Source organism: Lissotriton helveticus, chromosome 3_2 (genome assembly GCF_964261635.1).
Source record: "Lissotriton helveticus chromosome 3_2, aLisHel1.1, whole genome shotgun sequence".
NCBI classification, from domain to species: Eukaryota; Metazoa; Chordata; class Amphibia; order Caudata; family Salamandridae; genus Lissotriton; species Lissotriton helveticus.
Genome location: NC_136062.1, coordinates 442084355 through 442102872, shown reverse-complemented (window position 1 = coordinate 442102872; position 18518 = coordinate 442084355). Strand labels below are relative to the sequence as shown.

The following is an 18518-nucleotide window of genomic DNA, read 5'->3' as shown; positions in this document are numbered from 1 at the left end:
ACTCTACTGCTATGCTTTTACGGACAGTAATGCTGACTTGCTGTATTACAGCCCTCTGCCTCGTTGTTTCTGTTGTCATTGCACAAACACAACCTGCACATGGAATTAAACAGCAGTCTGAAGGGACCAGGTGAAGCAAAGAACATCAAGAATCATCACATAGGGCCTGCACGGCCTTGCGTCAGGAGTCTCTGCGGCGGGGCCCTGGAAGGAAAGGGACAGGGCTCTATGCCGGCGGGGCTGGTGTGGAGTCACTTTAGCAAAGGACCAACAGTTGTCAGTACTGTGGGGGTCCAGAAGTGCTCGAGCCCGAAAGCACCACTAGAGGCTAAACATATACCTGGCGCCGGCTTCTACTCATGAGTCTGTCAGCAGAGGTCAGCTCATTGCTGATTGGCCTGGACTGCCGGAAAATATGTGACGCACAGAATAGAAAACCGCATCTAAATAGTCTTACCACTTGCACATGTGATACTATTGAGAATATGTACGTGTTGCTTCGGTATAGTGTCAACACTGAGGGGCGGGCATTGGGCGCGGCGGGGTCACGGGCACCCGGAGCTACCTGGGGCAGGGGCGGCTTCCGGTGAGGCTGGGTCGGGCCTGCGGCAGTGAAGGAGCATCGCCGGCGCCGGGATAGGCGTGGTTGCCGGTCTGGCCGCTGCTTGCCGTCGGCCTCGGTGTTGGATTGGGCTGAGCTCGCCCCAACGCCGATGTTGCTGAGCCCCGTTTTCCGGTCCGCGCTACCGTTATAATGTCTTTTAACACTTGTCTGAGTAGTTCTGGTTAGTCACGCTTGGTCTGCTACGGGGGGAGTTTCTCGGACGACACGTAACTTTCTGGTGGGTACTACTGAATGACAACTTTGTTGGGAACCGGGTTTTGTTTGGTGCACAAATAAATTGGATTCCCCAGGTCTGGATTCACGGAGCTGAAACCTCCCAGTTACTTGAGAATGCCTCAGACCCGCGAGTGGTGCGCGCGCGCCATATGCGTTCAATTATTGCGCCGTATCTGGGCACGATAATTGAAACCATAAGGTAGGAAATGCGCATAATAGACACCAATAGGCCTGGGGTGGAGCTATGCGCCCGCCTCTGGCCTATTGTGTGCTATCTTTACAACAAACACGCACGCAAAGGCCAATAGCAGGCCGCAAAAGTAAAAACACACGCACAAGCGTGTTCATTTTCAGGGTCCATTTCTGAAACCCGGACAAAAGGACTCTTGCTGCGCAAACACTGCTGTGCAGTGTAACGCTAGGCGCGAGACCTAATGAGATACCCCAACTAGAAGAGGCATCCCAAACTTGAAACAGTTACAATTCAATCTCTTGTATGAGTTACTGTAGCATACGTAGGCGACAAGCTGTGTCCCAAAATCAGGGTAAAAAGTGAGGAATCGAGATTAAGAAAGTTTCAGCGCTTTAACATAGCAGGTCTGTGTACATGGCGTGTGTGAGAGGGACTAGAGTGATATTGTTGTGTTATTGAGTTTTACCATAAAGCAGTTGTTGTTGTACTGTAGTGGGCACCTTCTTTCTGCTACAGCTGTACTGCTGGTGAATTTATACAGGCCAGATGTTGTGTTGTGCGCTTTACTCAATAAAAACTGTGTACTATCAGGAGTGAGAACTAGTCTATCTTCTGGAAAGTGAACTACACAATAGCTCTGACAGTTTTATTGTTTGCTTCACAAGAACCTCTGATTAAGTGGAGCAAATGGAAGGACATCAGCAAAAATCACGTGGTAGCCGTGTAAGGCAATTATTTGACTCAAAATAAGAAAAAGATTCGCTGATCCATTGCTTAGTAGCCTAGGGCAGAACATTTTTGAAGATGTAACAAAATGAAATAAATAAGTGGGATGCTAAGGAATTCATATAGCCAAACAGCAATTATTGCGATGGAAAGGCTCCGTTTTGGAATCCATGATTATATAGTAGGAAAAACTGCAGTAAACCATATAACTTCCTTAAGATGAGGAGCGAAAAGGCGCAATTTCCGGATCAGCTGGATCGAAGCCTGCATCACCAATAAATGCTGAACCTCAACGTTTTTTAATGTTCGAGAGGAAATGTGGATTGCAAAAGCTCTTCAACTTGTTAAGAGGCAGTGGCACACTCAAATGTGAGCGTAAAGAAGGTACATAAACAATATATCATCATATTAATCTTTATTTCGGCAATACATGCCATAAAAGACAAGCATACAATCATAAAAAGAACATTTGTCATTATATTATAAAAGATTAAAAACAGTATTCAATTTCAGCTGTCCAGGATCTGTATAACAGAAGATACAAAACAGTCAGTAGCCTGTACAAAGATCAATTGGATAGATTTCCTTATAAAGTGCCTGTGCATTAGGAATTTTGAATAGTATTTAGCACGCACCTGCGTTTGAGCCACACCGCCGCCAGATATTTTGCAACAGCAAAAACAACTACAGATGACAAATCCGTTTTAGGTATGCGGAGGGCTTGCATACAATGTGTGATCCGCATGTTTTTACACAACGGCACCAACCAATACCTTCTCATTCTCCGATAAGCAGGGCAAAAGAACATGATATGTACTTCACTCTCAATATCACAACTGCAATTAGGACAGTTTTTCAAAGCAGATGGAGACCATTTGCATGTGAAAGCTCTGGTTGGTAATGTACCGTACCTCCACTGCAAATACAACTTCCTTGTAAAGACCGGGAAGATAACATCTAGGACAGTCTCAATATGATAAAAATCTTTTACCTTTAAAAAAGAATCTGTTAAAGTGCCGCTATGAGTACTAGATATCGAGGCAGTTAATTTACTTTCATAAAAATGTTTAGACAGACTTTTTCGTGAGGTTCTAGGGCAAGCAATTTCAGGATTATACCACATTTGCGGGAGGCCCAGCTTGATAAATTCATCTTTGATATAAGCTAGCCAAGGAATTTTCCCCGCATTAGTTGTATTTAAAATTTCTAATAATTCCTCTCTGTAAACAGAAAGCTCCGGGGTACTCCATAATCTCCTCCAAAACATTAAAGGCTTCAAGCCCACCACCTCATCAATCGGTCTAAGACCCATGTCCAATCTAATAGGTAGCAGAGGGGAGCTAGTGGGGAGCGTCAGCAGTTGCCTAAGAAATTTATTTTCTGTGACAACAATCGCCGGACTGCAGGCATGCCTCCAGAGCTCACCCCCGTAGGTGACAGCCCCTCTCACTTTTGTTGTGTAGATCTCCACAACAGGTCGAATAGGTTTTATTGTGGAGCTGTTAGAGAGTTTTAGGATGCCTCCTATGAGCTGGGATTGCCTACGTTGAGACTTTATTTGGTGAGGGGCCCACGTAATATTTTCATTAAGAGTTGTCCCTAAATATTCGAAAATATGGACTCTTTCCAGCCTGATCGTTCCAATGCGCGGGTTAGGTCTCGTCCGTGCAGGGGGATTGAAAATCATAAATTTAGTTTTCATAGCGTTGATTTCCAAAAACCTTTCCTCACAAAATCCCACAAAGCCATCCAAAACCCTCTGAATCCCCATTGGGGATTTTGAAAACAGCAGGGTGTCATCTGCGAACATTATCGCCGGCACCCTGCTACCAGAGAGTTTGGGCGCATCAGTATGATTTATCCCATTTAGGTGGGAAATTACCCCATTGACATAAAGGCAAAACAGGGTAGATGCTAAGACACAACCCTGTCTCACCCCCCTGTCAATGGGGAATTTTGCTGAGAGGTGGCCATTTCTTCCGCACCTGACCCGTGCAAAATTGTCCTGGTATAGGCGTATTAGAATGTGCAGCATGTGGTGGGGGATACCCAATTCGGCTAGGACGGCCCAAAGCTTTTTGCTTTTGCAATGCAATAGATCTCACATTTGCGAGAGTTTAAGTTATTGGCATTGTAAATGACAATGCCTTTTATTTATGTGTTGGTTTTGAAAACAGATCAATAAAAGGCATTGTCATTTACAATGCCAATAGCTCAAACTCTCACAAATCCGAGATCAATTTATATTTCATTGCAAATGCTTGTTAAACATAGAGATGTGATCCAGGTTGGAGTAGGGCTGGCTTAAAAAAATGTTGCCACTAGAAAATGGTAATTGTTGTAAATATTATTTGAAAGTTTTACTGTCTCGAATATCTTAGATTCCCGCGTAAGTGTGATACAAGGAGGATTTTGTTAATAAATGTCATTTGAAAATCTTTGAATGTTTTCTTCTATTTTGTAATTAAATACAACAAATACTTTCCAGGGAATGGTATGGGGCAGTGTGTTCTTCCGGTGAGAGCAGGCATCCTAATTTCAGCTGTGTTTTCACACAAATTGCAATTAACAAATAGACAACTCATTCTACAGTATCATCTGGAGTGAGAAAGTGAAGAAAGCGATTAACATTGTTTCAACAAGCAGGTTCTGCTACAGTAATGGTGCACAGAAAGCAGGGAACTTCGAGTTGCTTGTTTTACGTACCTCGCTTGGCTCCTTAAACACAAACTGACTTTGTGTTGATGGCTGCTCTCTGCCCCATCTTGTGAGTCCTGGGTTCTCCGCGGGCATACGTGGCCCCCCAGCTGGAGTGGCTGAAGAAGACAAAGATCACAATATTTCTGACTTAATGCTGCAGCCTAACATTTCAGAGCCTGGCCACACATCCATTAGCTGCCAATACTGTCGCTTATACCATCCATGGCCAATGCAACCCTCGAGAGCCGCACTAGTGGACTCCTACCCCCTGGCTCTGATCCACCGACTGACCCGATACCCTGGCTGTTTACCAGCTTATCCAGTATTGCGGAATTAACAATTAATGACACAAATGTGGAAGAAACACAGAATTTGCATTTTTCCAGCAATATTTTCAATGGAAAGCCAACTGGATCCGATTCTGAGTCACCTCAAGTATAGCTGGCCAGACACCCTAGAGTAAGCTAGAATCCCAGGGTATTTTCTCCAAAAACTCTTTTGACCGCCAGCAAGAGAGCTATAGGTTCATCCCATTGTGGCGTTCTTACCTTGATAATCCCAAAGACAGACAGCTAGATTCATCAAGCTTTAAACGGCTCGCAAAGGGCCAGATTCTGAGAATTTGGCCCTTTGCGAGTGCAATTTTTGTATTTGGGATTCATCATTCCAAATGCAAAAATCGCTAATTGCGAAATCGCATATTTTCTAGGAATTGCATTTAAGGAATCTCTATTTGAGAATCCTTAAATGCAATTCATAAACCATTTTCTATTAGCGAACTCGCTATTCCTGGCCACTATTTACCACTAAGTCAGACTTCGTGGTAAATAGCGAAAACTCAGAAAAGTGCACTTTAGTGCATTTTTCTGAGTGGTATGACACACACACACATGTCCTTTGGACATGTGTGTGCGCAACATCTGGCTACATTTGCTTTTCAGGGGTGCTAAAGGGTGTCCTTTGGACACTCCTGGCACCTTTGAAATCGCATGCTTATTTGCGATTAGCAAATTGCTAATCGCAAATAAGGAATAACTCCCCATTCATTCCTATGGGCCTTTAGGCCCATAGGAATGAATGGGGAGTTATTTTATTTTTGATTAGCATTTTGCTAATCGCAAATAAGGAAGATGTAGGAATCGCAATATTTTTTGCAATTCCTACATGAATCCAGTTTTGCAAGTCCTTAATAGCGATTCCTTATTAATCGCTATTACAGACTCCCAAAACAGGACTTTGATGAATCTAGCTGAGAGAGATGTGCACCTGTTCTGAGAGTAATGATATAATGTGAGGAATTTCACTCATCCTGGTAAAAATCCCCAGGTGTCTGCTCCTTGAGCACCAGGAATGGGACCACTGCCACGCGATCTTTGTAAAATCACTTTCAAAGCAGCTACCACCGCTGCAGGTCTTTTCTGATATGAGTTCTAAGCACAATTGTCACTCAATGGTGTTTACAATCAGAAATTACATTTTATTTGATAATGCAAAAAGTATGATCAGTTACAAATATGTCAGCTGTGAGAGCAGAGTATGTTAACACTCTAGTTCTAAATGATAGTTGATAAATCACAAAGGTAGCTGTGAGCACACAACAATGTGGTACCTTAGTTGAAGAAATACGTAAAACCCTCTACAGCTCTAATTTTGAAATGGTCGCTGCTGATGAGATTATATTAAAATCCTGAATCTTGAGTTTCCTGAACTACACAAGCTTTCAAAGAGACGTTGATGGTTTAAGCTTTGGTTCTGCAGATATGAACAGCTTCACTCGTCTTAGTCTGTCCAACCAGAGGCACAGTGAATGGATTAATGACCAGCATGCACCCGGTGGAGGACCACTAGGTCATGCTGAAGTGTCCGAGTGGAGCTGGGCAGAGGCCCAAATCAATATATACCAGAGAACGCCAGGTAGAAGCAGGGAGTGACTGCTGCCTAGGGATTAGGTGTGAACGACCCCCTGGAGAAGTAGTAAAGACCACCCAGGAAGGAGCGCCAAGGCAGGCCCACCTGACTCCAGAGAAGGGCTCAGCAGCCACGCCGACATGACCATGAAGAATACCAATGTGCTTTTTAGCGGCAACCTTACGGGCAGCAGATGCATCCCTCCACATGTAATTACCCACAGAGGTCTCTGTGGCAATTAGGGTGCTAGAAAGCAAACCCCATACTATTTTAGTGAGAACATTTAGTGTAAAAGCTGTGGTTTTTGTGTGGGAAATATTTGGGGATCAAGTGCTAAAAGCTGTGCTTTTTGTGTGGGAAATATTTTGGCATCAGTTGGTTTTACTCATCCAGTGACACAGAACAAATTAAAAAGCAACATATTTTTCTGAGTGCTTACTACCGTTTGTTTCTACAGCAATTAAATTCAATACTCGTTTTGTTTGATTTGAATTTCATTTTTCGTTTTATTTGATTTTTTGTATATGTAGTGTTGACAACATAAGTTCTATATTTCCTATGGAACTTTTTCAATGAGTGTTTTCCACCCCACCAACTGACACAGTTATCTTTCTGCACTTCTGGGTCCAAGCGACAAGGCAGACCTCAGAGACCGAACCAGTATCTCTCGGTGGAATGGGCTGGGACTTAAAGGCAAGACAGGCTACAAACAAGAAACTATATATTGAGTGCACAACATCAGCGGGAGCACCTCCATTATGGCAGAGGAGCCTGCACCCCACTGCTCAGAGACAGCAAATGAAAAATAAAATGATAATAAAGCAATTTATCATTTTATTTTTCACTGACTGAGTCAAGTCTGCTGGGTGGCCCCAGTCTAGGGCGGGGTCACCCTCTATAGACGGCAGCTGGGAGAAGGAGAGTGGGGCACTGTAAGTGTGCATGCCGGTTTGGACAGCTAAACCGACATGCGCACTTACATTTCTTCAACACAGGTGTGTTGCAGAGCCGGGTGGAGAAGAGGCACAGGTTCCCTTTCACTGAGCGAGCGGCATACCAGCCCACACAGACCAATCCTGGCGCGTCTCTCATGATAGCAGCATCTGGATGGGTGGAGAGCCTAGGAACCTTTGCAGCGTGGCCCAAGGACTGCTGTGAGCAGAAACCATCCACCCACTCGTGATAGAAGCTGGACCCCTGCATCAGAAGGTAAGTTATTTATTTTGTTATTTACCCCGGGAGCTGCAACACCACTTTTGATTGGCAGCCACTGCACTACTTGAAGACAGTGTGAAAGGGTGAGGAGCAGTGGCTTTGAGGGATGTGAGAGTTGGCCCACTAGCCTCCCAGTAGTCATCATCTCCTAAGGCCATGCTTCCCTTCCCGCACTCCCACTGGAAGGTACATGCGGAAGAGCAGCATTGACGTCAATGGACTACCAAAGAGCTGCACCGTCTCAAAACCAAGGAGGTCAAGGGACAGCTTGGTGCTCAATAACAGGTGTTTACTGTTACCCAACTCAATGGTACTCGTCGCATCTACGCGGCCTCAGGGGTTTCAAAGGCTGAGTGGACTTGTAGTGACCTGAACCTGAAATGCTGTGCCTGTAGTGCGAACACGGCAACAATAACTGCCACAAATATCAATATCAATACACGTCTTATTCGAAGTTGCATTCAAGTACCAGGGTCCTAGCAATCCCAGAATCTCAAAACATTAAGAAATTCCTCTCCGAAAAATTGATGTCACCTCGAGGGCTTCTCTCCCCTGAGAATGCATTCCCATCCATGCAAAGCCCCTCTGCTCCAACATATCTCACACCAAACATTGCTAAAACCCTGAGAGCTCGAATGTAGCCATCCATGCATCACGGGCCTCTGGCTTCACTCATACTTGCCTGCATGAGGGGCTGCCCTGGGCGGGCCTGCCCAGCCCCCCTGCACGCGAGCCCTTCTCCTCTTGTCTTCCATGTTAACATGTCACTGCGTCTTCATTCCTGCAGAGAAAAAGAATCAAACGTTTTGGGTGAGTTATTGAACGATTTGCTCTTACAGAGCATGGGTGTCAGTTAAATAGCCAAAAGAGCAGGGGTCGAAGCGGGAGGGAAACCCTGGGATCGGAGTTTCCACGATTTTTTACTTTCTTTTTATTTTTTTAGTGCAAACCCGTTCTTATTCATTGAAAAAGGGAAAACGATGGATTTGTGAATGGGTTCCAGACTGGTGCGTCTCGCGGATTTCGTCGAAGCTTGTTGTCAGCCAGAAAAAGGGGCACCGCCAAAGAGGACACACACTCCCTCTGATGCAGTCATCATCACTGGAAGGGGGCAGGGGCTGCATGGAGTCTTGAGTCTCCAACAGAGTTTGCCTGAAAGGCCTCTGTTCTAGAGGAGTGCAAAAGTCTGCCCATTAGCAGACTGAGGAAGCCAATAGCACCTGATAAGGACTCTCCCCTGGCACTGTGAATAATCTTTGATTTTCTCCAAGAATGTGGTCTCTCTATTTGGAAACTACTGACATGCACAATCCACATAAGCTGTCAGGGATCCCCATATCATGCCCCACTCTTATCTAGGTCCGAATTATTTGCTAAAGGCTGTTTATATTCTGAAGCTTGTAATATTTGTTTTTTAATGTATTGCTATAGGGCTGTGGAGGCTCAGACTCATGACACCTTGTAGGTTCACTGTCCACGCAGACCCCGCCTTTCTGTCATTGCCCTGCCTGCTCTCAAGGCCTTGCCTTCTACATCACTGCTTCCTTTGGACCACAACAGAAGAGAGCACTGCAAGGAATACTGGACCCTAAACCACCGTCAGATGTGGCACGAACTAAACACCTGGCTCTACAAACAAGCGTGGAAAGCAGGGATATGGCGAGGAAAGGGGTAAATGCTACCATTCAGCATCACATGCAGCCACCTTGCAACAGTGCTCTTCCCTTTGATAGAGGATGCTGTGAACAAACCAATATACCAGCTGAAACACAGGGTCAATGTGCCCAATTGGGACAGAAACCAATTTCTCCAAAAGTCTAATGGTCTTTCCTGTTTATAGCTCAGGAAGAGATAAGTTGGAACCCATCAGAGTACTTAATGTTCAGCAACTGGTTTACCAGACATCCTGTCAGACCCACCACATTAGAGCATTACCGATGATAACCTGGGATGTCGCAGTCATTATTGGTATGATCTTCAGACAGCTAGAGACTGACGGTAAACACACCCACAGAGATGCAGAACAGAATAGTAATTTTGTGAATAACAATTCAGTTTCAGCTTTACTGCCAAACAGCTAACCCATCAAAAAAGATGTGCGTGAATGGCCATGGCCGGTTACCTTTGTACATGCCCTGTTGGCCTAAAGGGTCCTCCTAATAACCTTCTAGTACTGTGGAAACCTGTTCGTGGAACATGTGTAAGGGAAGAGTTTGGGGAGGAGGTGGGCGGAGAGAATGAGTGTGTGTGAATATATGAGTGTGTGTGAATATATGAGTGTGTGTGAATATATGAGTGTGTGTGTGTGAATATATGAGTGTGTGTGAATATATGAATGTGTGTGTGTGTGAATATATGAGTGTGTGTGTGAGTGTGTGTGTGTGTGTGTGTGTTTCTGTGCAACTGTATGAATGGATAGAAGAAACAGAGGGGAGGTAATTCACAAGACTGATTTTACAACGTAACAACACATTATAAACATGACTTATGTGGCTTCACAATAAGGTTTGAATACAATTCTTTAGTCATAACTAGATGTGTCCAACCGAGCACGTTTACGAGATGTCACTATTAGTGTCCATGCACAGCAAGAAGTAGAGCTACCGCAAGATTACGAAAACAAATTGAAAACATTTAAATTGAATAAACACATAGCCTTAAAAAGTTAAACGATAAAATCTGAACCTCAAATAGTATACACAAACAAGAAATGGAGTGAAGAGATTCTGCAAGTTGTGGACTCTCCCTCTTCTATAAATCATGAAAAAACATAGAAAGTCCACACTTTATTTGGAGAATAATGCTATCCTTCCGAGACCAGTTCTATAGTGAGTGTATAGAAGACTGTATGTTTTCCCACAGATGTATAGGAAAACAGAATGTTTTGTTAAAATAACCCTCACCCACCATAAAATGTCCTTTGGTGGCATGCTGCATCATCATGTTCTTCCTGCCCCGCTGCAGGACGGGGCGTACTGCGACTGACGAAGATGTGGGAGAACTTATTAGTGTTTGTTGGTGTGAGAGTGGAAGGGTCTGAGGGAGAGGGAATATGGCCTGGCTGTGTGGGCACTAAATGTTAACACCCCCTATAGCTGGTATTAGTAAAAATGGAAGATGTATGCTATAATGAGCTGTTACCTCCCTGGTCTACATGTTTTGAGGCCTTCCCCTTGGCTTCTCCTCAGGACCAAATGGTTGATCCCTGCACCACTCTTCAAAAAAACAATGTGGTCTGCCTGATCAATGTCAGTCTCTTGTGCATATTATAAAACATGCACTCATACAATAATCATTTGGTATATTCCTGTAAATCAATCTGGAAGGATAGAATAAAACACGATTATCACAGCGATATCTTTTGTTCAAAACCAACAACACCAAACTTGTGAAAGGTCAAGGTAGTGATGTATTTTCTCACTAGTGCACAACTACTTATAATTCATTCATGTGGGTGCCGTGCTGCCCTCAGTCATGATGTACAAGACAATACAAAACAAATAACCTAAAACACACACACACTCTATAGTGATCTTTATCTGTGGTAATTAATTCCATGTTTAGTGATTTTGTGTTTTTTTCCATGGTATATATGCGGGAGAAACATAATGCGACTGACTGCCTCAAGAGACACTATGTGGGATAAAAGTACAAGGACAAATGGAAAAACAGAGTTAACGTCCACTTTTGGGGCCCAACTCAAGCCCCATGAGCTTTCTCACAGGGGGAGGAACGCTTGTAGTCAAACACTGTGGGAAACAAGGGTTGAGTAAGTGAGAAATTAAGTTGTTTAGGGAGAAACAGTACCTTATTACTGAAGATGTTCGTGGCATAAGGGGGTCGACTGTGCCATACTTACGTCTTCAAAGCTGCTCTATCACCCAAGTAAATCCCTACCCATGCTTCCGATAAACAAGGTATGTCGGCCGCGAGGCTGCTTGTGTAACCGGTAGCTTTCGCTTTGTAAGCGTGTGTATTTTCAGGTGCTGTGTGCTAACCTTCAGAAAATGGCCACCCTGAGGTGGATAGCATTTCCTCGTGGTGACTTCCATCTATTGAGCGTACCAGCGTGTGAACGCTAGAACGCAAACACACCCACAATGGCCGCCATATTATGGCATTACTTTCTGGTTGTTTCATAGTTCTTACGGAACCTAGTACGCTGTTGTCCACTATTTATATTGATTGAATCAAGAAGACAATGATCTGTTTAAAAAAAAGTGATTAATTGCAAAAACGGTCCGTGCAGAGGTTACAAAAAAATTATAGTATATGTTATATGACAAAACCGATCCAAATCCAAGCTAATCGCTTTGAAAATACATGCACTATAGAGTGTTGAGGACAAAAGGTAAAGAACTTGTGAAACTTAAACCAGGCTAATCAATTAGAACCTGCATGCACTATAGCGTGTTAAGGAAAATGGTACTGGGGTACAGGGTTTGTAAAATATTAATAAAATATATATATTAAAACAAACCCACATTTTTGGAGGGCAAATGTTGTGGAAACGCCTGTAGAGTGCCTTCACCCCTTAGCTGAAAAACAGCATACTGGCAGATGCATCAACGTAGCCTTTTGCTATTCCTAAATAGCGATTTTTAAGGAATCGCTATTTAGGAATAGCAAAAGCCTATGCCTGTAGGAATCGCTATTAAAATACTGATTCCTTAATATTCCTTAATTGCTTCTCGCAAATTGCTAGTCGCAATTAAGGAATGCTGTCCCATTCATTCCTATGGGCCTACAGGCCCATAGGAATGTATTGGAGATTGCATGAGCAATTAGCGAGTACCAGTAGGTACTCGCAAATTGCTCATGCAATTTCAAGGGTGCAAGGGTGTCAAAATGACACCCTGTTGCACCCCCTGAAATTGATCTATGCACATATGTTGCGCACACACATGCCCTAAGGGCATGTGTGTGCGCAACATGAAGCTTTGAAAAATGCACAAAAGTGCTTTTATCAAAGTTTTAGCAAATTACCATGAAGTCCAACTTCATGGTAATTTGCTCCCCCTATTAGCGAATTCGCTATTTTTTTTTACTTTCATGCATTGCATTTAAGGTATCTCAATTTTGGATTCCTTAAATGCAATCGCAATTTAAGGAATCTCAATTTAGAGATTCCTTAAATTGCGATTTTTGCATTTGGGATGATGCATCCCAAATGCAAAAATACCAGGAGCAAAGGTGCAGATTCTTAGAATCTACCCATTTGCTCCCGGTATTTACTTTGATGCATCTGCCAGATAGTGGCAAATATTCCCAATAGGGTCCAGGTGTGGGAATGTCTGGGGTTAGTGTAACAAAGGTCCCCTTACAATTTCAGTTGTCCCCATAGGTCATTGTTAAGTCCCCTTATATGTGTACCCAGGCGGACCACCCAGCGATGTTCTTTTTCAAACAGTGTTACCTCATTGTACACATGCTCAATGACTGTCCACTGTATGTCTAGTATTGTGTGATTCGCCTCTAGGTAATGCGATGGCATTTTTGTTGTCGCATTTTTGCATTTGACATTGCTCTTATGTTCTCCAATGCATGTTTTCACTGGACGTGTGGTCATCTCAATGTAGTGCATACCGCATGAGCAGGTGATCACGTTCTTGCTGTTGCAGTTTGTGAAATGGTGTTGTACCGAAACTGTGTCATTGTTGCAAGTAATATTTCTGCTTGTTTTGCTCAAATGACATACACTACAGTGTCCGAAAGGGTGGTGACCCATCAGTGGTGGGTGCAGGGCGTTTGATATTTATTTGATGTATTTATTTATTTGATATAAATCTGTGATTTGCACTGACAGATAAAACTGAAGAGGGATGCCCATCCTGTGTTCTTTCCAAAAGCACCGGCAGCAGAGAGAAAACATTTAAAAAACAAACTGCTCTTTCTAGAGTAGTGGAAAACTGTGAGAGAAGCAGCAATATTGGCCCTAGACAAGAAAGGGAATGTTTTTGGATATTGGTAAGGGCGATCAATTCATTTGAGCTGTGTGTATAATATGTTGAACATTGCATCGCACCTGAGGAAGAAAGGCTTTATTTGCTGAGTTGGAATTTTCACCTGTTAACTATCTTGTATGTACACAGCCAGGCTTACACATCCACGGATCTGTCTTACTGTGGCTCAGCTCTGCCAAATAACATGCCTCATTCACGTTTGTAGAGGTTCTGGGTTGTCTATTTGAAGACTGTGCGGAAGTTTAGAGAGGCCGCGCAAATGAACTTCCCGTTCCATCGCCACTTGTGAAGTGCTAGAGGACACCGTGTCCTGTGCTCGCCTCTCTGACGTACCTTCCTCTGAGTGACTCAGCAGACATACGACTGCATGCAGCACCGGCTTTCATCTATCTTGCGTTCAAACAGATGTCGGCAGGGAGTTGATTAAAAACCAGCGTGAACAGCAAGACCCGGTGGCACGGAGCCCTGCATGTCTCGCAACGAGGTGCTGTGTAACGCAGCTGCACGTCACAGCTTCCTCCCTGGGCTGCTTTGCTAGTGTGAACACTGGGTCGCTTTGACTGCTGGAAGCCCCTCAAATTTGTACACTACGACTGAGGCAGGTGAATCACAGTTGTACTCGTTGACAGAACGCATGGAAAACAAGCTATGGTGATGTCAGCTAGACGTGCACAAAACTGAAACAAAATATGTACTGTCCTGGGAAGCATTGGCTGAAAATACACAGTCCGCGAGTAGTGCGCGCGTGAGAGAGGGGGGTGGGAGGAGCAGGAGGTGAGCATGGAAGTGGTGCGTGCGTGCACGCGCAGTTTGCTCATTTTCAAGCACTGAACTTGTGCTTGTGGCGAGCTGCTGCTCGCTCACGCAAGGTAGCTGCCACCACAAGCACGAGTGTATGCTTGAAAATTAGCAGAGCGACGGCTAAAGGTCCTCCCATGCAGTGTATGGGTGCTGCGTACGCGAGACCTAAAAAGAAACAACAAAAATGTCATCACATTACCTAGAGGCGAATCACACAATACTAGACATACAGTGGACAGTCATTGAGCATGTGAACAATGAGTTAACACTGTTTGAAAAAGAACAGCGCTGAGTGTTCCACCTGGGTACACATATAAGGTGACTTAACAATGACATAGGGGGACAACTGAAATAGTAAGGGGACCTTACTATTTAACCCCAGACAATAGTAAGGGGACCTTACTACCTAACCCCAGACATTCCCACTCCTGCGCCCTATTGGGAATATTTGGCACTATGCTATTGTTCAGCTAGGTAGTGAAGGCACTCTACAGGCGTTTCCACAACGTTTGCCCTCCAAAAATCATATATATATATATATATATATATATATATATATATATATATATATATATATTATTAATATTTTACAAACCCTGCACAACAGCGTACTAGGTTCTGTAAGAGCTATGTACCAACCAGGAAGTAATGCCATAACATGGCGGCCATTTTGGGTGTGTACGCGTTCTTACGCTAGTACATGCAAAAGACGGAAGACGTGCAGTCATTTTCTGTAGGTTAGCATTCCAGCACCTGAAAACTCACACGTGTACAACGCGGAAGCTTCCGGTTACTTAAGCAGCCTCGCGCCATACACCCTTGTTCATCGGAGCCACAGGTAGGCATTTGCTTGGGTGAGAGCGCAGCTTTGACGACATAGGTACGGCACAGCCGAACCCCTTAGGCAACGAGCATCTTCAGTAACAAGGTACCGTTTCTCTCTAAACAACGTAATTTCTCATTTCGTCAACCCTTTGTTTCTGATAGTGTTTTACTACAAGTGCGCCTCCCCTCCCGTGAAAAAGCTCATGGGGCTTTAATTGGGCCCCAAAAGTGTATGTTAACTCTATTTTTACATTTGTCCTTGTAGTTTTATCCCACATAATATCTCTCAAGGCAATCAGTCGCATTTTGTTTTTCCCGCATATATACCATGGAGAAACCACAAGCATAGAATTAACTACCACGGATAAAGAACACTGTAGTGTGTGTGTTTCATGTTATTTGTTTTGTATTGTCTTGTACGTCATGACTTAGGGCAGCACAGCAGCCACGTGAATGAATTATGAGTAGTCGTGCACTAGTGTGAAAATATATCACTAGCTTGACCTTCCACAAGTTTGGTGATTTGGTTTTTGAACAAAATATATTGCTGTGATAATCGTGTTTTATTCTATCCTTTAATGGATGTCCTATGGGAAGTGTTTGGTAAACTGTATGACTTCTTTTAGGCCTTTAAGTGGAGCGGGCTCTGACAGGCCTGTATCTTTTGCCCTGTGATGGTCCTTAATTGGTCCTTGTGGTCATTGGCTGATTTTGCTCTCCTTCAGTAGAGATTGTTATCCCTGTATACTTAATCCACTTCTCTTTCTCCTCTTGTCGTTTGTTCAGATGCTTGAGTTGAGAAGGTGGGTAGCTGCACAGCCACCATATCACACCTGAAAAAAGTCCAGCTCGTTTCCTACCTGTCAGTACCTGGTGCAATAAGAAGTGAGGAGCACAATAGGTTTTTCTTTGTCACTGGTGGAAATGTGAGGAGCAAAAGGAAGGGTCTTCTTAGACAGAAAGATGAATCAGCCTTAAACTCTATGTGCTTGTTCTCATCATCCTCAGTCGTCCAGAGCAACAGGTTATTCACTTCTTAGGTTTCCAATAAGGGCTGCAAAACAATCTAGCTTTATCTCCTTCATGTATGTCAGGGCTGAGGCTGGTGCCTGAACTCACCACAGGAAGAGCCAGCCTTGGATGTGTAGCTCCTGTATCGTTGGGTCCTTGGTTACAGCGATCCGGGAAACAGAGTTTGCAGCAGCTCTGCTGGAACAAACCCCATCACATATTCAATGTTGTCCCAACGTGAAAGTTGTAGCAGGACATCAGTGTAGAAGATATTTGATCTTTGAGAAAAGCGTACATTCTGGCAAGGTTTCTTCCCATGATTCTCATTAAATGAAATAGACCTTTAGCTACGCCTAGTAGCTGCTGGGTTTGAAGTGCTTGCCTTTACTGCATTCTTTTTCAAGTATAATTATTTCATAATAAAACATTCCATAACGAGCACAGGTGGCTCGAATTGCTAGCTTAGGAGAAGGGTTTGGCATCTTGCATCAGGTTTTGTAGATTGTAGCCTAGTTTTGAGTTGTTTGACTCGACCACCCAGAGAGTACTCAGATTATATTTTAGAAAGGCATCCTTTACCCTTTTTCAAAAGTATGTTCCATAATCATCTGGTGGCATGGACTTCTCTTCAGCTGGTGTTTGAGAAGTAGCTAAAAACTTCCATACACTATTGATAAGTAGGATAATGAACATTTGTTAAATATACCGGCAGGGGAGGGGGAAGGTGTAGGAGTGAAATACTCATGAGAGCCTAGATTATCTGGTGAAAAAGGAACTAATAAATATTAGGACATTTTAAAGAGCTGGGAACAGTGCCTAAGGTTGAGAACAACTCCCAAGGTAGTAACAAAATATTGTGAAGGTTCGGCCTTCATTGAAGTTCACTAGAGACTACAGTTAGAGGCTCAACAATTGCAGTTTGTTGCATGGGTCGAAAATCAAACAGTAGTACCAGTATGAAGTAAGCAATTGATATAACCGGTGCCAGAGCTAGTACTAAAATGATGGGACCACTTATTTTATATTTTTTCTTGTTTTCCCCTACTCGAAGCATGTACAGGGATACTCCAAATGAACAGTACAGCTCACAGTACCATAACGACCTTATAAGGGTTGAATAGGTCGTCAGGTAGCATGAAACCTCAGATCTTGCAAACTGGTGCTTTCCCACCATGCACTCACAGGTGTGTGCACAACGAAGGACAGGGTGAAGGTGAAGGTAGACAGTATTGTACCAGTATTGATATTTGTTGGAAATGGCCATTTTTGCAGGGTTATACCCAGACTTTTTGCTTCTTCCTCCTTTGTTTTTCCTGACCTGTGGTTGTTGGCTATAGGACTCTGGGTACTATACCACTGCTAATCAGTGTTGAAGTGCATATGCTCTCTGTTAAATTAATATGGTGATTGGTTATCCATGATTGGCATATTTGTTTTACCTGTAAGGTCCCTAGTAAAAGGCACTGAGTGTGCCAAGGGCTGGTAATCCAAATGGTACTAGTGGGCTTGCAGCACTGATTGTGCCACCCACATGAGTAGCGCTGAAAAAATGTCTCAGGCCTGCCACCGCAGTGCCTCCACGCAGTATAGGTAACTGCCATGTTGACCTAGCCGCGCCCCACGTGCCAGGCCCGGCCCTTCCCTGCACATTGCCCATCCCTATGGTAGGCCTAAGGTTGCCCTCTAGGCAGGGTGCTGTGTATATGAAAGGTAGGACATGAACTAGTGAGGATGACATGTCCCGATAGTGAAATACTGCCATTTCCGTTTTTCACTATTGAAAGGCTATCTTGCTCATAGGCTAGAATGGGGAATGCTGTGTATCATGTTTACCTGCATATCTTCCCATAGGAACAAGATGGAAAATTGAAATCTGGTATCCCTGAACTCAGAATTTAATAACACATCTTTTAGGGAGGCTAGTTTTTAAATTCTGTGTTTGAAAATAGCACTTTTAGAAAGTGGCTATTTTCTTGTTCAACCTTTCTGTGTGCCTCTGCCAGTCTGTGTATTGGCTGTTTTGTTTGTGAGTGACAGGCTGCAGGAGGCTGGGTGAGTCAGCACTAGGATGAATAGACCTATCTGCATTTGGAGTGGTGGGAGGAGTTGCACCTGGGTCTGAATAGGGCTGTGCCTGCCTTCCATAATGCTGGCTCCACCTCCTGCTGGCCCTGGCCTCCCATCACAAAGAAAGAAGACATGCCCTGGCAGAGGGCACCTAGAACTGGTTTGTACTGGATCCTTGACCCCTCACACATGTAAGAACAAAGACTTTTGGGGTATAAATATAAGACCTGAAACCCCTGTAAATTAGACTACTTTGGAACCAAGGAGA

At 43.8% G+C, this 18518-nt stretch overlaps 1 protein-coding gene across 5 annotated transcripts in view; it reads right to left on the bottom strand.

The window, feature by feature from the left end:
- The window catches only part of ALKBH3 (alkB homolog 3, alpha-ketoglutarate dependent dioxygenase), a 226971-nt gene that overhangs the window by 185850 nt on the left and 22603 nt on the right, over positions 1 to 18518 (bottom strand). For all 5 annotated transcript variants that reach the window (XM_078684346.1, XM_078684351.1, XM_078684348.1 and 2 more), the window contains exons 2-3: positions 8266 to 8364; positions 4467 to 4576 (exon numbers count right to left, since the gene is read on the bottom strand). In XM_078684346.1, the coding sequence (XP_078540472.1) occupies positions 4467 to 4576; positions 8266 to 8338 (183 nt within the window). In that variant the 5' untranslated portion in view covers positions 8339 to 8364. The remainder of the gene's footprint in view (positions 1 to 4466; positions 4577 to 8265; positions 8365 to 18518) is intronic.